The sequence below is a fragment of the Bufo bufo genome, chromosome 11 (genome assembly GCF_905171765.1).
Source record: "Bufo bufo chromosome 11, aBufBuf1.1, whole genome shotgun sequence".
Classification (NCBI taxonomy): Eukaryota; Metazoa; Chordata; class Amphibia; order Anura; family Bufonidae; genus Bufo; species Bufo bufo.
This window is the reverse complement of record NC_053399.1, coordinates 83,202,375-83,227,353: the sequence shown is the minus strand read 5'-3', so window position 1 is coordinate 83,227,353 and position 24,979 is coordinate 83,202,375. Positions and strand designations below refer to the sequence as shown.

The window sequence follows — 24,979 nt, the reverse complement described above, 5'->3', positions numbered from 1 at the left end:
TTGTCCCCCTCCCCCAGACACAGCGCCACTCTTGTCTAAGGGCTGTGTCTGGTATTGCAACTCAGCCTCATTCAGGTAAATACCTGAGACGTTGTATGGGCATGTAGCAGAGGGCGTTGTGTAGATGGGGGCGTAGCGGCGGGCGTTGTGTAGATGGGGGCGTATCGACGGGCGTTGTGTAGATGGGGGCGTATCGACGGGCGTTGTGTAGATGGGGGTGTAGCGGCGGGCGTTGTGTAGATGGGGCGTAGCGGCGGGCATTGTGTAGATGGGGGCGTAGCGGCGGGCGTTGTGTAGATGGGGGGCCTAGCGGCGGGCGTTGTGTAGATGGGGGGCCTAGCGGCGGGCGTTGTGTAGATGGGGGGCCTAGCGGCGGGTGTTGTGTAGATGGGGGCCTGGCGGCGGGCGTTGTGTAGATGAGGGCCTGGCGGCGGGCGTTGTGTAGATGGGGGCCTGGCGGCGGGCGTTGTGTAGATGGGGGCGTAGCGGCGGAGCGTTGTGTAGATGGGGGCGTAGCGGCGGGCGTTGTGTAGATGGGGGCGTAGCGGCGGGCGTTGTGTAGATGGGGGCGTAGCGGCGGGCGTTGTGTAGATGGGGGCCTGGCGGCGGGCGTTGTGTAGATGGGGGCCTGGCGGCGGGCGTTGTGTAGATGGGGGCCTAGCCGCGGGCGTTGTGTAGATTGGGGGGGGGGGGGGGGTAGCAGTGCTGTATCCTGTAGCACCAGTAGTAGTATAGCAGGGAAAAATGCTGGTTCATGTGTTAGAATTACTGCCTGACTGTTCCCAGTAGCAGACAACAAATTTTGCATTGCTTTGGGCTCAGGATGAGACTCCGGATCAGTCAAAGGTTAGTTACTTGGGGGCGTCTCATGTTGGCAGCCCAGACTCATACCCTCTCAGTATAAGCGTCATATAATACTACATTTCCTTTGCATCAAGCGCTGCAGGGAAAAGTCCTGGCTGGCTGAGACTTCCCCCTGGCAAGATCAGTTGTTGGCCGGGGCGGATTGGCCATAGACCTTACAGGTGATGGACTGTGGCATTTGGCTCTGTTGGGGTGGTATAATGTGCCACCATATGGTATTGCTGGCCCTGCCTTCCATCAATTTAGACCCAACTACAAAACTAGGCCTATTTTTTTCAGGGCCACTTTAAGTTCCCAGTCCGCCCCTGGTTGTTGGACCAGGGTGCCGGGAGCGGGACTGAAGATGATCAGCTGGAGGCCTGAGTGAAAATGCAGGACACACATGGCCGGTGTCCATGTTTTGCAGATTCGCGATGCCATAGAGATGAGGCCTTATGCCATAGAAAAAAAACTGCCATAAGGCTTTACCTAGCTCCAATGGCTGATATTGGCCAACAGTAGCCTCAGCGACGACCTGCACAGAGCTGCCCCTTCCCATGGCTACGCTAACCTAGACCACCGCTCTACAGCACACTCGGACCATCTTCACTCAAGCCCTTAGTGCCAAACCCCTTCTATTTAGCATCACATTGCACAAACCTATCTCCGCATTAGGGGCCTACCTGGACACCGGCACCTCCTCCTGTTAGCGGACTACTGAGAAACCAACGTTCTTGATGCCAGTTAGCATGGCGGCGGCTCCGAGTTCTCCATCTTGCTGTATAGAGGCCATTGCTGCACTGATATTCATAACATCCTCTATTTGCAGATGTCCCCATAAAGCCTTGGTAAAACACTATAAAGCACACAGCGCCTGATCATTTCTTCTTTATACATTTCCCCTTTAGCAAAGTCAAACGTATGCGGCATGAAATGAAAGCAGCGAAACACTGGGAGATTCCACGCCATCGATTTTTACATGTGTGGATGCCCAAAGCGAATTTCACTGAGTCATGTGCAATATGTCCAGCGAAATAAAATGGGTCATTGCCTGGATCCAGCGCTGCTTGTGGTATAGAGAGGGTGCAGTCATCTGTACATTGAGGCTTTTATTTTAGACTCTTCCTGGGGTTGGCATCTCGGTGGGGAGCGGGTCAGATCTCCCTGTATACTGCCATATAGACGTATGTATACTTTATACTAGACAGTCTGTGGGGTCCACCAGTCAGGCTTCTCAGAACATCTGCAGTCCTGTATTCAGCAGGAAAGGCCAGTGTATTGCAAAGGGTGATCTCCGCGACATACAGATGAAGCATTGGTTAACTTGCCACTCATAACGCATAAAACAGTTGCAGCAGATGTTATCTTGACTCTGATTGGCTTTTGTTGTGTTAAAGGGGTATTCCAGTTACCTACCTATTAGTAGGCAATTTTTATTTTTTTTGCTCTGGGTCCTTTTAATTGGGGAAAATGTCTCAATTTTCCTGCTCTTCCATATTGAGCGTATACAGACATTGTATTTGCTGTGTAAAGTACAAGGAGTTTCCAGGGGTTCTCGGAGCGCTTCTCTGCATAAATGTGTTTCCAGCCTCCGCCGGCTGTGTCCACAGGCCGTCCGAGTCGTGCCTATAGCTGACACTTCTGTCTAATCCCTTCAGAGAGAGATCCTCACATGTCAGGTTCTCTGATCGATAACGCTGCCAAGCTTCAACTAATAGAAGGACGCAAGTGCCGGCCTCTTATCCAAAGAAAGTTGAGATGTGTCTTGTTACCATGGCTCCTTCTGAATGGCAAATCAATAAGACATTCTTCTCTTCTATTCCAGCACTTACCACCAGGCCTGGTCTCCCGGGTTATGTTTTTAGAGACGTCAAGAGTTTTCTATATGGTCTGGAAGCTAATAAAATCTCACTTTCAGATCTAATCATGCCGGTTTATTTTTTTAGAAAAATCTGATTAATACCGCACACTGAGGAGGGAAGCTTCATTTCCCCTTTTCTGCCGCCAGCTCAGTGCCAGTCTGCTTGAAAACAGCTCTCTATTAACGGTTTAACATATATTATTGTTCTACATGATGAGATGAGTAACGTTGTACGTACATTTCATTGCTTATCTTGAGTACTCCAGAGCTGCATTCACAATTCTGCAGGCATCAGCACATGAATTCTTACCGGATTGGTGACTGTAAAGAACTGAGTTTGAGACTGCTATTACATGGTACAGTAATCTGATGTGGGATAACCTGCCTTTCTGAATTTTAGGTGCCCAACCAAGCTTGTTTTCTGCTACCGATGATAATCAGCAGAAGTCTGAATGCAGCTCTTGAGTATAATAAAGGCTGTAACTGACAAACAGCACAAGATAAGTAGAGCAATTTATTTACAAGCTACTTACCTTAAAGGGGCTGTCCTACCCTAAGAACTTATCACCGATCCACAGGGTAGGGGGGTCGCCTGGTTTGGACAAAGCCTGGAAACTAGCTGGTTGTGGAGGGGTCCCAATGCCGATGAACACTTTAATTATCTGCCGTGGCTGGAGAGACCATTGTGTATGTGCTCGTCCTCACGCTTTGCTGTACCTAAGCAGGGCAGGGTCTGAATCTGAACGTGCTCCTGTAGGGCATCTCACAAGGGACCCGTCCAGACAAATGAAACCCAATACACAAGTAAAGTGATGATAATTAAAGGAGAGCATAAAGCGGTGACAGACACGCTGATTATCGTGCATAGGAGAAAGCTGTCAGTCAGCGCCACGGGGCAGCCGGTGGCTTAAGGACATCATGTTATGAAGGCTTCACAGTGCTAAGTCAGGGTGTCTGAGCAGAATAAACCTGGTGACTGACTGCCTTTAAAGGGCTTGTCTAGGTCCCTCAGGATAGGCCATCAGTATCTGATCTGTGGGGGTCTGACTCCTGATATACCTGCCGATTAGCCGTTTAAAGGGGCCGCCATGCTCAGATAAACCAAGCATAGCGAGATACGTTGTAAAAACTCAGTCCCATTCATTTGAATGAGACTGAGCTGCAAAAAGGCCATGTGACCAATGGATGTGACATCACAGGCCAAGCAGGAGGCCGCAGCACTCATCTGAGCACAAGAGCCCCTTCCGGCTGCTCGGGGGGGGGGGGGGGGGGCAGGTTTCGGACCCCCAACAATCCGTTATTGATGACCTATTCTGCGGATAGGCCATCAATATTTAAGCCCCAGAAAACCCCTTCAACGGTAATGCATTAGTGATGGGCAGCACATAGCCGTTATAGCTGTTATACATAGATTAATCTCATGAAATGATTTCGAAGATACAAATCTGCACAACAGAAGCTGAAAGAAGATGAAAAAAATCACATTTTCCCTGTTTTTGTTGGAGGAGGCGCCTCTAAGAAAAATCTATATAAAATGCGGCATGTAACCTTCAGATACCTCTGATTATAAGATCAAATAAAAGAACGGACTTCTAATCCTTCTCTTAATCCACCTGCGGAAATAGTATCCGGGGAGAAAATTTGGAAAGAATCTCTCTGGAGCCCAGAGTAATAAGTCACCGTAATTCTGTAACACTACCCAGGATATAGGCCTTGCGGCAGCCATGACTGCGTGGGGTGTCGTATATTAATGTAATAAACTGACTGTAAGACAGTGGACTTAATCTGTAGCGCTCCCGCTGCCACTAAAGTACAACTCACAGCATGTTTCAATTTGTAGTTTTCCAACAGCCGTAAGCTGGGGACCGGCACATTTGGTTAACCTGATGAAGTGTATTAGGGAATTGCATAAATAGCAGTTTCCTAGCTGTTTGTCTACGCAGGCATAAGCTGTTTTATGATGGCCTGTTGTCATGAGTAATAAGGGGGGGATAACACCAAATGACATACAGAAGGAATAGATTGGAGTCTAGGCCTCAATGCTAAGGGAGACCTCCTAGGAATCCCTAGACCTCTCCCTGACTCCTGCCAGTATGAGTAGAACCTGAAAGTGGAAATACTCATACACCGGAACCTAGGCCCTGAAGACCCTGGAAGGCCCTAGGAATAGTGGCAGGGAATGAGACTACTGGTTCCTTCCAAGGTGAAGGAACCAGCGTCTCCCTGAAGCCTAGACAACAACACACACAAGCAAAAACAAAATGCAAGACAAAATGGACTTATCTTAAAGCAGAATGGAGGAGCAGGAGATCCAAAGGAACAACACACCAGCTCATCCAACTCCAGCAGGAAATATCAACCCCATGGTAAGCAGTGTGAGTCAGAACTAAATAGAGCCTCAGTAATGACCACAAGCTGCACCTGACAAGAGGTGTGGTCATTACCAAACACAACACTGAAAGGAGAAAACAGAGAGACTGTCAGATACCCTCTTGTGCCGCCAGTCTATCTGATCTTCTCACCTCTGTCATGGGAGGGATTGTGACACCTGTAGTCTGCTTCCCAGCAGCCTGTAGTCTTCTCATTTGGGGTTCCCAGGTTTTCCACGCTGTATGTTCCTGCATGCAGCTAGGTCGATTGCTATTTCTGCACATTCATGTAGATCTCCCATTCATGGTGAAGACTGTCGGGGGACAGTATGTTGGCCCAGAAGAGTCGCAAATCATGAGAGGATATGACCAACATCTTTGACAGGTTATTACTAAAGATAGAAAATGGCGCAAATTTTAGCTGCACATAGCAAGCATAGATTTCATTAGTCTACTGTAACAGACAGCCCACGAGCCGAATAGTGGCTGTAACAGAGTGGCCTGAGAGGGGGCTAGAGAGCAGCGTGAGACAGCGAGCCATCAGTTCCATAGATGTTAATGGACTGGTGGACTAATGAGCACTACTGCTCCATTCAGAGAGGTGGACCCCTCTTACTCCGGATCACAGGGAGTCCCAGCATTCAGATCTCTTGTGATTTGTGTGGAACGTTCCCCAATAGCGCCACCTAGTGTAAACGTCAACTAGCAAGGTTTTGTACCCTATATGATATCTGTAACCACAAGGCGTGTTGTGCCTTCTGTACTGTGAAGAATAGAAAAATAGATGGTTTGAAAGTAGTTGAGCCCCGCTGCTTCCTCACAGCTCACCAAGCACTTGAATGTGACTGAGCAGCGCATAGGCCACGTGATCGATGAACGTGACGTCACTGGCCTAGGTTAAGCTGCGAGGTCCAAAACTATGTAGAAACGGCCATCTCCCACAATTCACCAGTGTAGATGGGACCCCAATATACTCAATAGAGATGAAGTTCTCAAAAATTTGTCATGAAGCGCATTTCTTTGTAAATAGCGGGTGCAATTTTCTAAAATTTGGATCGAAGTCCACTTTGTGAACTTCAATTTGCTCAACACTAATAGTCAACCCAACATCCCCCCCGGTGTGCTTGGTTTAGCATGTTGGCAGCCGGCCCAACTAAATTTCATGTGAAGTTCCTGTCATACTGAGAGTTTCTAAAAGTGATAATATAGCGATACATACAGCCTCGTGGTCTGACACGTGACGTGGCCTTTCTGGGTATTTAGCGCTGATGCCAGAAATTTGAGGTCACTGCTCAGTCATCTTGAAAAATTGTATTTGAATAAGACAGTTTCTAGTTTCTGATTCTTATAGCCATGTTGCAGGTGGAGGCGTTCAGCAGATCTGTGCTCGTCTGGTTTCTATGTGATCACAGGTCGCCAGAAGGAAGCCACAAGAAGTTTCTGTTTATGTCTCCATGCATCCGTGTGACAGCAGCCGCAGCAGGTTGTTTTCATGATTGAGTGCTGATAAACCTACATGAAAAAATGGAGGAGAATCCAAAGATCTATAAAAAACTATATACATTTACAGCTGCATTTCTCTACCTGTGAAAGGGTTACCTTTAGGTCTCATGCACACGGCTGTGTCTGATTTTTGGACCACAAAAAAAAACAACAGATCCTTGAAAAACGGGTAGCATTCTTGTGCATTCCCTATTTTCATATGCCCATGAGTAGAAATGGCTATTTTTGTGTGCAAAAACGGACAGAAATAGGACCTGCAGTGAGATCGGATCAGACACACATATGCATGAAAGAGTGTGAACATGGCCCTATTGTCACTGCACAGCGAAGAAAAGTGCGCTCATGTACATGAGCCCCCAAGATGCAGCTGCTGTTTTTAGTCTTTGGGGGGTCAGTTTATAGCTGCAGCTGCTGTTCTCAGTCTTTGGGGGGTCAGTTTATAGCATCAGCTGCTGTTCTCAGTCTTTGGGGGGTCAGTTTATAGCTGCAGCTGCTGTTCTCAGTCTTTGGGGGGTCAGTTTATGGCTGCAGCTGCTGTTCTCACTTTAGGGGGGGGGGGTCAGATTATAGCTGCAGCTGCTGTTCTCAGTCTTTGGGGGGTCAGTTTATGGCTGCAGCTGCTGATCTCCGTCTTTGGGGGGTCAGTTTATGGCTGCAGCTGCTGTTTTCTGTCTTTGGGGGGGTCTGATTATAGCTGCAGGTGCTGGTCTCAGTCTTTAGGGGTTAGTTTATGGCTGCAGCTGCTGTTCTCAGTCTTTGGGGGGTCAGTTTATAACTGCAGCTGCTGTTCAGTCTTTGGGGGGTCAGTTTATGACTGCAGCTAATGGTTTCATTTTTGGGGGGTCAGTTTATGGCTTCAGATGTTTTCTCAGTCTTTAGGGGTTAGTTTATAGGTGCAGCTGCTGTTTTCAGTCTTTGGGGGGGGGGGGGGTCAGTTTATAGCTGCGGCTGCTTTTCTCAGTCTTTGGGGTGTCCGTTTATAGCTATGGCTGCTGTTCTCACTTTTGGGGGTCAGTTTATAGCTGCTGTTCTTAGTCTTGGGGGGGGGGCAGTTTATTGCTGCGGCGGCTGTTCTCAGTCTTTGGTGGGTCAGTTTATGGCTGTGGCTGCTGTTCTCACACTTTTGGGGGTCAATTTATGGCTGTGGCTGCTGTTCTCAGTCTTTAGGGGGTCAGTTTATGGCTGCTGTTCTCACACTTTTGGGGGTCAGTTTATAGCTGCGGCTGCTGTTCTCAGTCTTTGGAGGGGTCAGTTTATGGCTGCAGCTGCTGTTCTCAGTCTTTGGGGGATCAGTTTATGGCTGCTGTTCTCACACTTTGGGGGGGTCGGTTTATAGCTGTGGCTGCTGTTCTCAGTCTTTGGTGGGGTCAGTCTATGGCTGCAGCTGCTGTTCTCATTTTTCGGGGGTCAGTTTATGGCTGCAACTGCTGTTCTCAGTATTTGGGGGGTCAGTTTATGGATGCTGTTTTCACACTTTGGGGGGGGGGGTCAGTTTATAGCTGCAGCTGCTGTTCTGACTCTTTGGGGGTCAGTTTATGGCTGCAGCTGCTGTTCTCACTTTTGGGGGGTCAGTTTATAGCTGCGGCTGCTGTTCTCAGTCTTGGGGGGGGCAGTTTATGGCTGTGGCTGCTGTTCTCAGTCTTTGGGTCAGTTTATAGCTACGGCTGCTGTTCTCACACTTTTGGGGGTCAGTTTATGGCTGCAGCTGCTGTTCTCATTTTTGGGGGGTCAGTTTATTGCTGCAGCTGCTGTTCTCAGTCTTTGGGGGGGGATCAGTTTATTCTGCAGCTGCTGTTCTCAGTCTTTGGGGGGGGTCAGTTTATTCTGCAGATGCTGTTCTAAGTCTTTGGGGGGGGGGGGGTCAGTTTAAGGCTGCCGTTCTCACACTTTTGGGGGTCAGTTTATAGCTGTGGCTGCTGTTCTCAGTCTTTGGGGGGCTCAGTTTATTGCTGCGGCTGCTGTTCTCAGTCTTTGGGGGGTCAGTTTATGGGTGCAGCTGCCGTTCTCACACTTTTGGGGGTCAGTTTATAGCTGCGGCTGGTTTTCTCAGTCTTTGGGGGTCTGTTTTTAGCTGCGGCTGGTTTTCTCAGTCTTTGAGGGGTCTGTTTATAGCTGCGGCAGTTTTTTTCAGTCTTTGGGGGCTCAGTTTATAGCTGCGGCTGGTTTTCTCAGTCTTTCGGGGGGGTTAGTTTAGAGATGACAGCCACAAACTGCTACAATGTAGAAACCATACTGTAATGGGATTTACCGGGAGCACTATGATGCCACCACAGTATTCGGGGGACTGCAGTTTTCATTCTCTCTCTCTCTTACATTTAATTTTTCATGGTTCATTGCTTTGCTCTTAATAAAGGTTTTCTTCAGGGAAATCTTTTTGCTTGAGTACCTAGTCAATTCTCTGTTTTTCCCCTTCTTCTTTGACCTTTAGACGGAGTATTCTTTAATTGACTGCCAATGTCCTTTATGTAATTTTTAATGAGCGCAAAACATTATTCAGGAACAAGAAATTAGATTTTTTTCTTCTCCAAAGCTCGCAACGTTAAGACAGCCACGTTCTTCTCCGGTTCACAAAGAAGCCAGAGGATTTTCCTGCAATGTCTCCTCTATGATAGCGAGTTGAAAGCTGTTTTGTCGATCGGAAGTCTCGGCTTTATAGCATGGCATCGGGTTTTAAGAGGCGCTGAAAAGAATTAGCGAGTCAACGACAGAAGAATGGGGTTCGTTTTCCTAATATATGCCATTGTTCAATAATTCTTTTTATCTCCAGGATTTGACTCCTCTTTGTTGGATCCAGGAATTGTATATTTGCTTAACCAGTTGAAGAATGGGCCATCCCCACCCTTCATGACCTCACATATTCTAGTACATGCGCTTCAAAAGCCATAACTTTTTTGTTTTATTCACTTATTTAGGTAATTTTTTTGGGTGGAACATGACACTTGGGAAAATAGTTTTTCATATTTTTCTCGATTCTGTTACGGTAGCTTCAACATATGTCAGGGTTCACGGGGGCAGGGCTAGAAGCTTCAGTGGCATTTCTTTTTTTTCTTTACACTTTGACGCCCGCATAAGGCTATGCAAGACATTTGGGATACATTACATTACTTTCTATTTCGCTGATCTGGGTGTGCTAGGAACCAGCAGCTCCTGCTGTTACCCGGAGATCAGATTATTGCTGGGACGGTAGGTAGGTGGCAGCTGTTTTCTGAGCTGTGTACATACAATATAAGGATGGGGAAGGTAGGGACAGTAGTAAACCGTCTCTGACTTCTCTATGGGGAGCCTGTCACTGATCTCTGGCACCCCACTTCTGTAGCTGCACAGTCTCCATAAAACTTTCTTGCTGACCTAAATGTGTACCCTCCAGATATTTAAAGTTGTCTGACGGTCTGTAAGTGGTTAAAAAGAATATGTGAGATTCCAATAAGGGAAAGTTCACATTTATGTTTATCGGATCCAGCAGATCCGAGTTGACTAGATGCGGCCTGGCTGAAAACTGGCACTTATACCGGTAAGCGTCGGGATCCCAATAACTATAATGGCAGTATCTGGCTAGGCCACATCTGGTGAACTCCGGCAGGCTGTTCTCTGCCATAGCCGTGAACCTACCCTTACATGACTGCTGCCTTCTAGAAACGGCACCTCTCTTGTCCTCAGGCTGTGTCTGGTACTGCATCTCAGACCCACTCATGTTTATGGAATAGGTATAACGCCCCCTAATGTAAATACTCTTCAGTTATAATATAGGATATATCCATTTAATATCTGCACACCCCACTATTTATTAGCCCGTCTGCTTTTTGCAAAGTGCCGAGAACGTCTGGAAAAATGCAAAAAGTCACATGTGGCATAAAATGCGTTGTACAGTAACAGTTGTGTGGTTTAACTGGTGTAAGTCACTGCATTGAGCTTCCTAGGATAGGCACATTTCTAAAGATAATGGGGCAGCGCCCCACGCCCATATGATATGCAGGTTTCGGGCACACGGTGAGTCTGATCGGAGGTCGTGTTTACCGAGCGTTAACCTCCCCCTCCATTCAATGAATATGTTGCCGCGTTACCTAATTTGTAGTCTAAGAGTCCGTAATGAGTTTTGATTTTTTTTCTCCCTCCTAGCTACTGAGCACAATTAAAATTGATCGCGGCACCGCTAATCTAGAGGTTACTTTTATTCCAGGACTTTGAATTCATTCTCTGAGAATGGCTTTTTGTAAGCAGCGTTCAGCCAGAGATAAAAGACAAATGTCCCTGGTGCCCTGGACGATCCCCTCTGCCATAGGAAATGGAACAAATCGTTCCTCGCTGTGACCTCCACAGTTATCTCATTTAATAGACTTGGGCTTTTTTTTATGGCCATAAAGATTCAATTTCATTTTCACTCGACGACATTGATTTTCTTATACATTGCGTGCTTGATGTTGGCATTTGTGAATACACTAATAGGACTGGAAGCGGCCATGTTTAATGCTCGTACATAGGACCTGACAGATCCCTCGGGCCAGGTTGCCAAAGTGCCTAGACGTTTTTCAGTTAAATGCAATTTCTTTTGCATTGTTTGGTATTGATCTGTGGGGAACCTGGGCCAATAAAGTCAGGCTGCCTCGTGCACCTGGTCCAGAATTGGGTGCCCAATCCAGACGTTATCCTGGTATGTGGGAACACCCGTCTTCATAAAGGTTTCCCCTGCTCTTTTAGTAAGCAAAGTCCACACGTCTGGTCTCTGATCCATTTCTGCACCCTCATGTAATTATGTTGCACTTCTTTGTTTTTTAGGATACCTGAAGGTCCAGTGGAGCAAGGAGCCGCAGCAGGAAGGATACGGGCATTAGAGGAGCAGCTGCTGAAGGCCAAAGAACAGATTGAGATGTACAAGCAACAGTCTAGCAATGCAGGTGAGATACCGCGCTCTAGACCTCACGGCGTTTCCACCACAAATCCGTAGATGTGCTGCTGCAGATTTGCCTTTGATTTCACCCCATATGCGTTGCATAAATCTGCAGAGAAAATCTGTGAAATTATCGAAATTTTGCAAAATTCAAAGGTTAGTTTTAACAACTGCAGTTGTTGAACCCGTATACCGATCCCAGCAGTTCACCTCTTCAGTGCCACAAGTTTGTGGCATTGGTCCAAATGAGGGACCCACTTGCCAGCCCGAGCGGCACAAATTCCAAGGAGGGCATCACACTGGAGATTGTTTCCAGGACTGTCTGTTGCCCGATAGGCTACATTCACATGGCCATATCCATTTTGGCGGTCCACAAACAAAATGGGGATACCGGCCATGCGCATCCTGCACTTTCTCATTGTCAAAATGCCCATTTTTGTCTGCCAGACGGACAAGATCAGGACATGTTCTGTAATTTGCAGCACCATTCAGCGGTTTTTTAATTTTTTTTGCAGCCCCATAGAAATGAATGGATCCGCGGGCGATCAGTTAAAAAAAACACACATACAGTCGTGTGAATGTAACCATGGGGTGCGTTTAGCAAAAGGTTAAATTGCAAAGAAAAGTGAAAAACGTCCACAATAAAGTTTAAGGAGTTGTGAGAAATAGAGAAAAGTCAAATTGTACGAGTAAACTCATTGTGCTGAAACACGGTGTGCGTGACTGCTGCGTCAATGGCTAATAAAAAAGTTACAGCTTTCAGTATGTCAGAGAGGACACGACTCACAGCGAGGAATGCCACATTTTAAGGTGTGTGCCTTTTACCTCAGAAATAGATCATAGATAGATCATGTGCCGCCTGGGTAACCGTCAGAGGTTGCACCAATTTGTAGTAAAATTACTCCTCTGCGAATTTAGCATTTTCCACCATGGCTGTAGCTTTTGTTTTCCTGTCACTGTTTTATGTGTTTTGTTTTTCGTCTTCTTTTGCACCATAATAGCATGTCATGCAAAAATAAATATTTTTTTGTCAACAAATTCCAAGAAAGAATAAAACAAATTGTGTATACCACTCTTAGTGTTAGTTATACGTGGTATAAAGTTACACCCAAATGTTGCAGAAAAAATATTTGTAAACTGGGATTATTTAAAACGTAACCTTTACTAGGTCATTTAAAATATAAAGTCACACTAGATGAGAGACGACAAAGACAACAATAAATTCCTCCGCTGCATCAATTCATATTCATATTCCGTTAAGAACTAAAAAAGAAAAGATGGGTGGATCTCACCTCGTCTGGGCGGGGTCCAACTGTGACGGATGGTCCTGGCGATGGTATAGCCGTGGACCAATGTGACCAGGTGCTGTTTGTGGTGTTGGCACAATATATATCCTAGAAGGCCCTATTGTGGCTTTCCTGCCTACCTAGGGGGATAGGGACTCAAGCCTGCCTACCACAATGGAGCACCCGCCCCGACAGGGGCGACCCCACACCGAGCCTTTCCCTCAGTATGGGTCTGTATATCTAATAAGCCCTAATTATAACGCCCTACATGCCATGTTTCTGTCACTTCTGGACATCATCAGGGGACTCCGTATGTATATTCAAGGGCAACTACAAATAAAAGTTATAAACAGACACTCAATACAGGTCACCAGTTAATGAGCACCGCATGCAAAGTGGCTAGTTAACAGCCACAATTTACTTACTCAGAATCAAGGTGAGTTTGGCCTCGTATTCTTTGGACAAGGAAAAGGATAGCTCTTGTCCTCACTGATGCAGGGGAAGTGTCCCTTGTCAGTCCATGTCTCACCCAACACAACAGTAGTTTGGGTGAGCATTGAATGGTCATTAGCCGCCTCCTCTTATACCTCTACCTCCGCTACGTGTACGCCCCCCGTGATCAATTGACTCACCTGTCCAGGTATCGTGGAACGCATGTATTTCAACGTGGAACGCACGCCGCTCGCGTGCGTTCCACCGGACCGGAAGTCAGCGTCACATGATGCGGCTAAACCTGGAAGTGAGGTCGGAGCCTAAGTCAGAGCGTTGCTGTTGCATAGCAACTGCTAGGCTCATGACACTTGGCCTCCGTAGAAGGCACTTGATACCTTGCCTGTCATTTTCATAAATGCACAATCGCATTACAGATATTATTTGGCATTACCACTGTGCATAAGCTCCTCCCCTTTCAAACACTGACCGATTCTTAGGCCAGAAAACCTGAGCATGATCATATTATAATGCTATTTTTTAGGTGATTCCACCATCGCGTCCTTTGCGCTCATGGTTTAAAGGGTGACAGCATTAGAACTGGAGATCATTATCCAGTCAAAAAAAGGCCCACTCCTTATCAATTGCACTATACACCCTGTGCAGAATTATTAGGCAAATGAGTATTTTGACCACATCATCCTCTTTATGCATGTTGTCTTACTCCAAGCTGTATAGGCTCGAAAGCCTACTACCAATTAAGCATATTTGGTGATGTGCATCTCTGTAATGAGAAGGGGTGTGGTCTAATGACATCAACACCCTATATTAGGTGTGCATAATTATTAGGCAACTTCCTTTCCTTTGGCAAAATGGGTCAAAAGAAGGACTTGACAGGCTCAGAAAAGTCAAAAATAGTGAGATATCTTGCAGAGGGATGCAGCACTCTTAAAATGGCAAAGCTTCTGAAGCGTGATCATCGAACAATCAAGCGTTTCATTCAAAATAGTCAACAGGGTCGCAAGAAGCGTGTGGAAAAACCAAGGCGCAAAATAACTGCCCATGAACTGAGAAAAGTCAAGCGTGCAGCTGCCAAGATGCCACTTGCCACCAGTTTGGCCATATTTCAGAGCTGCAACATCACTGGAGTGCCCAAAAGCACAAGGTGTGCAATACTCAGAGACATGGCCAAGGTAAGAAAGGCTGAAAGACGACCACCACTGAACAAGACACACAAGCTGAAACGTCAAGACTGGGCCAAGAAATATCTCAAGACTGATTTTTCTAAGGTTTTATGGACTGATGAAATGAGAGTGAGTCTTGATGGGCCCGTGGCGGGATTGGTAAAGGGCAGAGAGCTCCAGTCCGACTCAGACGCCAGCAAGGTGGAGGTGGAGTACTGGTTTGGGCTGGTATCATCAAAGATGAGCTTGTGGGGCCCTTTCGGGTTGAGGATGGAGTCAAGCTCAACTCCCAGTCCTACTGCCAGTTTCTGGAAGACACCTTCTTCAAGCAGTGGTACAGGAAGAAGTCTGCATCCTTCAAGAAAAACATGATTTTCATGCAGGACAATGCTCCATCACACGCGTCCAAGTACTCCACAGCGTGGCTGGCAAGAAAGGGTATAAAAGAAGAAAATCTAATGACATGGCCTCCTTGTTCACCTGATCTGAACCCCATTGAGAACCTGTGGTCCATAATCAAATGTGAGATTTACAAGGAGGGAAAACAGTACACCTCTCTGAACAGTGTCTGGGAGGCTGTGGTTGCTGCTGCACGCAATGTTGATGGTGAACAGATCAAAACACTGACAGAATCCATGGATGGCAGGCTTTTGAGTGTCCTTGCAAAGAAAGGTGGCTATATTGGTCACTGATTTGTTTTTGTTTTGTTTTTGAATGTCAGAAATGTATATTTGTGAATGTTGAGATGTTATATTGGTTTCACTGGTAAAAAATAAATAATTGAAATGGGTATATATTTGTTTTTTGTTAAGTTGCCTAATAATTATGCACAGTAATAGTCACCTGCACACACAGATATCCCCCTAAAATAGCTAAAACTAAAACAAACTAAAAACTACTTCCAAAAATATTCAGCTTTGATATTAATGAGTTTTTTGGGTTCATTGAGAACATGGTTGTTGTTCAATAATAAAATTAATCCTCAAAAATACAACTTGCCTAATAATTCTGCACTCCCTGTATGTAAACACAGTGGGATGTATCCACCATCATAACCCATATGCTCAGATGGGACAGCGTCTAGTCTGTGGATCATCCTGAACACTTATGGGGGAGGGGCGGAGGGATAGAAGAGGGGAATGGGAGCCGCGGTTAGCGGATTCCCTCTCTGTTATTTACATACTTGTCCATCATCCCATCTCATGCGTCCATAGATTGGGCACATACCATGAGAGGAGGGGCACGGCAAATATCCCTCCATAATTGTTGAGCCTTAAATGTACGTCACAAAAAACAGCAAAAGTTTTGCTGTTCGTTTAAACCAAATGGATGGACTGTTTTGAGATAGAAGATCCATTTAGCCTCGCATTGCAGGATCCTTCTATCAAAATCACCTCCTCTGGTGCCAGGTTTAATTTTTTCAATTCCAGAGAAGGATAGACAGTCCGGTCTCCCTCCGTGTTTGGTGTTAACGTGACGTGCCACCGATGTATCTTTTTCGTTTCTTATATCGCTCAAATGTTCTCCTATTCTCCTCCTAAACTCTCTACCAGTCTTCCCAATATACTCTTCGCCACATTCGCATGTAATCTTATACACCAGACCTGTGCTTCTGCAGTTAATAAAGTCCGTAATTGTATAGACTTTATTTGTGTTGTTGCTCCTGAATGACTTCGCTTTGGCCATAAAGGATCCCCCATAAGTGTTCAGGATGATCCACAGACTAGACGCTGTCCCATCTGAGCATATGGGTTATGATGGTGGATACATCCCACTGTGTTTACATATAGTGCAATTGATAAGGAGTGGGCCTTTTTTTGACTGGATAATGATCTCTGTCACCCTTTAAACCATGAGCGCAAAGGACGCGATGATAAAAAATAGCATTATAATATGATCATGCTCAGGCTTTTTGGCCTAAGAATCGGTCAGTGTTTGAAAGGGGAGGAGCTTATGCACAGTGGTAATGCCAAATAATATCTGTAATGCGATTGTGCATTTATGAAAATGACAGGCAAGGTATCAAGTGCCTTCTACGGAGGCCAAGTGTCATGAGCCTAGCAGTTGCTATGCAACAGCAACGCTCTGACTTAGGCTCCGACCTCACTTCCGGTTTAGCCGCATCATGTGACGCTGACTTCCGGTCCGGTGGAACGCACGCGAGCGGCGTGCGTTCCACGTTGAAATACATGCGTTCCACGATACCTGGACAGGTGAGTCAATTGATCACGGGGGGCGTACACGTAGCGGAGGTAGAGGTATAAGAGGAGGCGGCTAATGACCATTCAATGCTCACCCAAACTACTGTTGTGTTGGGTGAGACATGGACTGACAAGGGACACTTCCCCTGCATCAGTGAGGACAAGAGCTATCCTTTTCCTTGTCCAAAGAATACGAGGCCAAACTCACCTTGATTCTGAGTAAGTAAATTGTGGCTGTTAACTAGCCACTTTGCATGCGGTGCTCATTAACTGGTGACCTGTATTGAGTGTCTGTTTATAACTTTTATTTGTAGTTGCCCTTGAATATACATACGGAGTCCCCTGATGATGTCCAGAAGTGACAGAAACATGGCATGTAGGGCGTTATAATTAGGGCTTATTAGATATACAGACCCATACTGAGGGAAAGGCTCGGTGTGGGGTCGCCCCTGTCGGGGCGGGTGCTCCATTGTGGTAGGCAGGCTTGAGTCCCTATCCCCCTAGGTAGGCAGGAAAGCCACAATAGGGCCTTCTAGGATATATATTGTGCCAACACCACAAACAGCACCTGGTCACATTGGTCCACGGCTATACCATCGCCAGGACCATCCGTCACAGTTGGACCCCGCCCAGACGAGGTGAGATCCACCCATCTTTTCTTTTTTAGTTCTTAACGGAATATGAATATGAATTGATGCAGCGGAGGAATTTATTGTTGTCTTTGTCGTCTCTCATCTAGTGTGACTTTATATTTTAAATGACCTAGTAAAGGTTACGTTTTAAATAATCCCAGTTTACAAACATTTTTTCTGCAACAAATTCCAAGACCCACAAATTATAATTTTTTTGCGCGGATGTAGTTGTACGAGGGCTTGTTTTTTTTTTTTTGAAGGTCAAGATGTGGTTTTCATTACTACCATTTTGGGGTACGTGGGACTTTCTTTCGCAGGGAGCCTTCTTCTTCTGTCTAACTGCCCATATGCCCTAGTCACTAAAGACCAGGATTAATGACGCAGGCGGCAGGGACTGAGCAAGACCGCACAGGCTGCGCTGATACAGCGATCCAGACCAAAGGAAGTCTCATACGCATGAGACTTTTTGAAAAGCGTACAAATGCTTGTATGGGTGTCATGGCGACCTCTGATTGTCGTATGATATAAAAGAGAGCATCTGCCCCTCTCCTGGGTAATAAATTCCCCCCTTTAAGGTGAATCCATAAGAGTAAGGCCTCATGCACACGACCGTATGTGTTTTGCAGTCCGCAAATTGCGGATCCGGCAAAAAAACAAACAAAAAAAAAACGGATGACGTCCGTATGGCATCCTTTTTTTTGCGGATCAATTATTTTTGAGGATCCATTGTAATAATGCTTATTCTTGTTTGCAAACTAGAAAAAAATAGGACATGCACTATTTTTTTTTTTTTGCGGGGCTACGGAATGGACATACTGATGCGGACAGCACACGGTGTGCTGTCCGCTTTTTTTGAGGACCATTGAATTGAATGGGTCCGCATCCTATCAGCAAAAATAAAAAACGGAACGGACAAGGAATCAAAATACGGTAGTGTGCATGAGGCCTAGGGCTTCTTATAATTTTGACATTGGGGCATTCCTTGAGGATATGCCTTTAATGTCTGACCAGATCTTGGCCAACACGTGTGACTCAAACCTCCCCTCGTATGGTCACTGGCTGGCCTTGTGGCCTGAGAGAATAGTGGAGCTGTTCCCTGGCTGCCTCCTCTTTCCTGCTGTTTCAGGATTTGTTTCACATGCTGGGCAGCAAATAATCCAGCCAATGAGCAAAAGAGTATATACCACTGCATTTCAACTAGTAATAGAGAGGCATGCGGATCTATATAGAGGCAGTGTGGGGGATTTATCAAGACTGACGCTTTCTGCGCCTGTCTGGATATCCCCTGCACTGCCAGAGGGTGCATCTAATTTATGACTCCTGTAGATTTCTGGCTTCATTTACGCCATAAAACTGCCGTAAATGAAGACAAAGTTGTTGCAGCTGTTGGCCACTCCCCCCTCACTGCCATTGTCACGCCCCTTTTTTTAAAAGTGGCAAGGTTGGCGGAAAAGGGGGCAATGCAAATTTTTTTTATAAAGTCACAGTTGCGCCTTAACTCCACTTTTCAGGAGCAAAGAGATTGATAAATCTCCCCTAATGTCTTTGACAGAGAAAAGACATCATGGAACTGTAATCCTTTACATTTATAATCCCGCCCACAGCAAGCCTTGGCGGCATGAGAACAACAGAGTGGCAGGGCAATGAAAAGAAGTACTTTTAGTGGTATAGTCTGGTGGACATTCAGTAGGTAGTTTTATATATTCCTTATAAGCTTGGAAAACTCCTTTAAAATGTGTTGAATACATTGAAATAAATGTATTAATTAATTTTTCACTGTAATTCTAGTTCTAAAAACATCTGTGTGCCACAACCCCTGTGGGTAAAGGGTGTATGTCGCTCTGCAGAATGCCATAACCTAAATGCCTGCCCTTGAAAACCATTTAGGTTTTTTTCTCAGTAGGTTTAAAATTCTGTCTTTAGACATTTTATAATCTATCTGTAGAGGGTTCTGAGCTTTGATTTTTGTGCTACAGAGCCTCGAACCTGGCTACCTTCTGCCGCCACCAGAGGGAGCCTGCTGTATACCGTTTAACCATTGAGCTCAATGTATAAGCGTATGCAGTAAGCTCCCTCTAGTGGCGGCTGCGGGAAGCCACACGATCTGTCATATCTACATCAATGTAGGAGATCTGGATGTATTTATATGTATATTGGACCCAAAAAAAACAAAAAACGGTAAGCCTCTCTGGTCTTTCCTGTAGTCCAGTATGAGTTGTAATGCACGCACCCTACTGATGAGCTGTATATGTGACGTTAGCATCACCTTCTCCTGGACTGTCTACGGTCTTCTGATCCTGCCGCAGCTCCCGGAGCAGTCTCTTTAACCCCTAGCTGTAGATAAGTGCTCTGAACGGGCCTGGTGCTTGTTCTGTGAGTAGAGATACCCCTGTGTGCGGTATTTAAATGTGATCGATATGGCTACTGATATTTCTGTTTTACACGTAATGAATGAATAGAAATGCTAATTGCTTTATGATGGGTTCTTTTCAGTGGCTGGCATGGGAAAAGATCATGAACTCTTAAGACGGGCAATAGAAAACGGAGCCAAGGAATTCTGGTATTTTGTCCAAAGTGAGCTGAAGAAACTGAAACATTTGGACCGAAACGAACTCCAAAGACACGTTGATGAATTACTGATCGACATGGGTGATCAGCAACGGTAGGCACTGGGGTTTATTACCTGTTGTGGACATTATAGGGGGGGTGACTGACTCCATTTAGATGAGCAGACTCTAGCCGTTCTTTGTATTACATGGCCAGCTATTCATCTAAATGTCCTCCATGTAACATCACATAACCCTGCAGCAGGCCATGATTGCCTAGGTAATCTCTGATGAGACAACCCCTTTAGGCTTCATACACACGACCATATCCATTTTTGTGGTCCGCAAACCACAGATCCTCAAAACAGCTATACCGGCTGTGCCTGCCCCGCTCTTTTTCGTTCCGCACTGTTGTAGAAATGCCTATTTTTGTCCACAATATGGACAAGAATATAAAATTTTCTATCTTTTTAGCGGCGCTGCGGAATAGACATACAGATTCAGGCAGCACACGGTGTACTGCCCACATATTTTGCAATCCCATAGACAGAAATGTGGATCGGATGCGAACCTAAATATAATTGTGTGCATGGGGCCTTAGTCAGGCTTTTTTCCCCCTAATCTCAATGTCTTTACAGCTCTTTCAGATCAAGACCTACCTACCTGGCAGTTTTAGATACCCCCAACCAGTTACATCATTGTTGGGGATGAGCGAATTTTATATTTTGAAGTTCGTGTTGTGGTATTTACAGAGTTGCGTTATGGATTCCATTACCACGGACCATAACGTAATTCCATGACGGAAAGGCATTCCGTTATAATAGAAGTCTGTAGGCTGCATAACGGATCCGTCCGGTTTACATTATGCAGGGGAGTCCTCTGACTTGCAGGAATGCTCGTTCCTGATAATCTGCCTGATTCTCGGGCCGTGTAAATGCACCTTTGTTTTTTTTCGTTCATCTGTTATTTTTTAGCATAGTGAGATGTATTAGGATGTGTCGCCAACATAAAGATCTCCCCGCGGAATCTAATCGTACTTATAAAGCCTTTCATGTTATGTTAGGACTTGGGTTGCACTTTGATAAATTCCAAAGCGAGTCAATTAAAAGATTTGATATGGGGCGGCTTACATAAAGCCATTCGTCTCGCTGATTGTTTGCACTTGATAAGAGCTATTGTGTTTGAAGCACTGCGGGATAATGGGATAAATACTCGTACTGTATTGTGTATGGGGTCTCCTGAACTCTACCCAGCTTTTCTTTTGTGTATGGGGTCTCTTGAACTCTACCCAGCTTTTGTATTGTGTATGGGGTCTCCTAAACTCTACCCAGCTTTTGTATTGTGTATGGGGTCTCCTAAACTCTACCCAGCTTTTGTATTGTGTATGGGGTCTCCTGAACTCTACCCAGCTTTGGTTTTGTGTATGGGGTCTCCTGAACTCTACCCAGCTTTTGTATTGTGTATGGGGTCTCCTGAACTCTACCCAGCTTTTGTATTGTGTATGGGGTCTTTTGAACTCTACCCAGCTTTTGTATTGTGTATGGGGTCTATTGAACTCTACCCAGCTTTTGTATTGTGTATGGGGTCTCCTGAACTCTACCCAGCTTTTATATTGTGTATGGGGTCTTCTGAACTCTACCCAGCTTTTGTATTGTGTATGGGGTCTCCTGAACTCTACCCAGCTTTTATATTGTGTATGGGGTCTTCTGAACTCTACCCAGCTTTTGTATTGTGTATGGGGTCTTCTGAACTCTACCCAGCTTTTGTATTGTGTATGGGGTCTCCTAAACTCTACCCAGCTTTTGTATTGTGTATGGGGTCTCCTAAACTCTACCCAGCTTTTGTATTGTGTATGGGGTCTCCTGAACTCTACCCAGCTTTTGTATTGTGTATGGGGTCTCCTGAACTCTACCCAGCTTTTGTATTGTGTATGGGGTCTCCTGAACTCTACCCAGCTTTTGTATTGTGTATGGGGTCTCCTGAACTCTACCCAGCTTTTATATTGTGTATGGGGTCTTCTGAACTCTACCCAGCTTTTGTATTGTGTATGGGGTCTCCTGAACTCTACCCAGCTTTTGTATTGTGTATGGGGTCTCCTGAACTCTACCCAGCTTTTGTATTGTGTATGGGGTCTCCTGAACTCTACCCAGCTTTTGTATTGTGTGTTGGCTGATAGGGAGGATCAAGCACTGCAGGACTAGAGATTGACCTTGGTAAAAAATAAAATAAAATGGAGCATATGGATAATGTTGGCGAGTGCTTCTTCTGGAAAACTAAACCACTAAAATCAGAGGATGGGTCTTCTAGAAAATCTCTGGTTTTAGGAGGGACAGGGATAGCAAACTAAAGAACCTCCTTGCAATATAGTGTAGTATTGCAAATCATGATGGAGAATAAGGGTACATTCATATCCCGGGGTGTACGTCCGATGCATAGGCAAATGGAAGCGTAATAATCCGGCTTGTACAGTATATGTCGGTTTTCCTTTTTTCTCCCTCACTTATTGCAGATACGACATATAGCGTGAGTGGGGTGGGGGACCAAGGATCTATGTATTGTGTTCTTACCCATGTATGTGTCCTGTTAACAGGTCAGTAATGACAGATCTCTACTACCTCAGTCAGACGGACGGTGCCGGTGATTGGCGAGAAAGAGAGGCCAAAGATTTGACAGAACTCGTACAGCGACGGATCGCCTACGTTCAGGTGACTAACCTTATCCTTATGCAATGGATGATCATAAGAGACGTTTTTTCCCAGCGACAGGCCATTCTCTTACTAAGGCCTAGTTCACACTTCAGTCATTTCCATCAGTTATGGTGAGCCAAAACCAGTGGAGAAGCCTCCACAGAGATGATGGAAAGATTTCCTCCTGTTTTGTGTTTTTGGCCCAGAAGAACTGACACCTGAGATCTGCCATGCCATTAGGATTGATGGGACATCTGATAATCTGGCAGAACTGTGTTACCCAAGTCTTTTTCTTCTCTTTCCGCTCAAGTCCAGGGAAAATAATCTGCTGTTAAAATTAGGTTTCTGATCCCTCTAGTAATAAAAATAGAAAAGAATCCTCCTTTACTTATTGTTCCTGTTACAGATGATTGACGGCCTCATCTATAATTTCTTTGTCATTAATATTAGTTGGATTTCTTGCCCACAGGCACGAGAATTGCAGTAAAGTATTTTTTTTAACATGGCAGCTTCCAGTGCTCACCACTTCTCGAAGGAGCTCCATCATTAAAGGCGTTATTACTGTCACATGTTTTAGATTTGCGACTTGCAGTTGAAGGAAAATTTCTTAAAAAAAGTTGAATTATGTGTAATATATAATAAAAGGGGTTCTAAATGTATAAAAAAAAGACTTAAAAGGGCATTCCAGCCAAAAGGTTTAACACTTTTTCTACTGGACCCCCACCAGTTTCCACAGTCCCATCCACCTGGACCCCACCAGTTTCCACAGTCCCATCCACCTGGACCCCACCAGTTTCCACAGTCCCATCCACCTGGACCCCACCAGTTTCCACAGTCCCATCCACCTGGACCCCCACCAGTTTCACACAGTCCCATCCACCTGGACCCCCACCAGTTTCCACAGTCCCATCCACCTGGACCCCCACCAGTTTCACACAGTCCCATCCACCTGGACCCCCACCAGTTTCCACAGTTTTATCCACCTGGACCCCCCACCAGTTTCACACATTCCCATCCACCTGGACCCCCACCAGTTTCACACATTCCCATCCACCTGGACCCCCACCAGTTTCACACAGTCCATCCACCTGGACCCCCACCAGTTTCACACATTCCCATCCACCTGGACCCCCCACCAGTTTCACACATTCCCATCCACCTGGACCCCCACCAGTTCCACACAGTCCCATCCACCTGGACCCCCACCAGTTTCACACATTCCCATCCACCTGGACCCCCACCAGTTTCACACATTCCCATCCACCTGGACCCCCACCAGTCTCCACAGTCCCATCCACCTGGACCCCCACCAGTTTCCACAGTCCCATCTACTTGGACCCCCACCAGTTCACAAAGTCCCATCCACCTGGACCCCACCAGTTTCACACATTCCCATCCACCTGGACCCCCGCCAGTTTCACACATTCCCATCCACCTGGACCCCCGCCAGTTTCACACATTCCCATCCACCTGGACCCCCGCCAGTTTCACACATTCCCATCCACTTGGACCCCCACCAGTTTCACACATTCCCATCCACCTGGACCCCCACCAGTTTAACACAGTCCCATCCACCTGGACCCCCACCAGTTTAACACAGTCCCATCCACCTGGACCCCCACCAGTTTAACACAGTCCCATCCACCTGAACCCCCACCAGTTTAACACATTCCCATCCACCTGGACCCCCACCAGTTTCACACATTCCCATCCACCTGGACCCCCACCAGTTTCCACAGTCCCATCCACCTGGACCCCCACCAGTTTCACACATTCCCATCCACCTGGACCCCCACCAGTTTCCACATTCCCATCCACTTGGACCCCCACCAGTTTAACACATTCCCATCCACCTGGACCCCCACCAGTTTCACACATTCCCATCATCCTGGACCCCCACCAGTTTCACACATTCCCATCATCCTGGACCCACACCAGTTTCCACATTCCCATCCACCTGGACCCCCACCAGTTTCACACATTCCCATCCACCTGGACCCCCACCAGTTTCACACATTCCCATCATCCTGGACCCCCACCAGTTTCACACATTCCCATCATCCTGGACCCACACCAGTTTCACACATTCCCATCCACCTGGACCCCCGCCAGTTTCACACATTCCCATCCACCTGGACCCCCACCAGTTTCCACAGTCCCATCCACCTGGACCCCCACCAGTTTCACACATTCCCATCCACCTGGACCCCCGCCAGTTTCACACATTCCCATCAACCTGGACCCCCACCAGTTTCACACATTCCCATCCACCTGGACCCCCGCCAGTTTCACACATTCCCATCCACCTGGACCCCCGCCAGTTTCACACATTCCCATCCACCTGGACCCCCGCCAGTTTCACACATTCCCATCCACTTGGACCCCCGCCAGTTTCACACATTCCCATCCACCTGGACCCCCGCCAGTTTCACACATTCCCATCCACTTGGACCCCCACCAGTTTCACACATTCCCATCCACTTGGACCCCCACCAGTTTCACACATTCCCATCCACTTGGACCCCCACCAGTTTCACACATTCCCATCCACCT

At 46.4% G+C, this 24,979-nt stretch overlaps 1 protein-coding gene across 4 annotated transcripts in view; it reads left to right on the top strand.

Annotated features, from left to right (window-relative positions):
• FUT8 (fucosyltransferase 8) overlaps nucleotides 1-24,979 on the top strand; it is a 172,686-nt gene that overhangs the window by 84,926 nt on the left and 62,781 nt on the right. For all 4 annotated transcript variants that reach the window (XM_040411702.1, XM_040411701.1, XM_040411703.1 and 1 more), the window contains 3 exons: nucleotides 11,350-11,468; nucleotides 19,687-19,855; nucleotides 22,330-22,444. In XM_040411702.1, coding sequence (XP_040267636.1) covers nucleotides 11,350-11,468; nucleotides 19,687-19,855; nucleotides 22,330-22,444 — 403 coding nt within the window. The remainder of the gene's footprint in view (nucleotides 1-11,349; nucleotides 11,469-19,686; nucleotides 19,856-22,329; nucleotides 22,445-24,979) is intronic.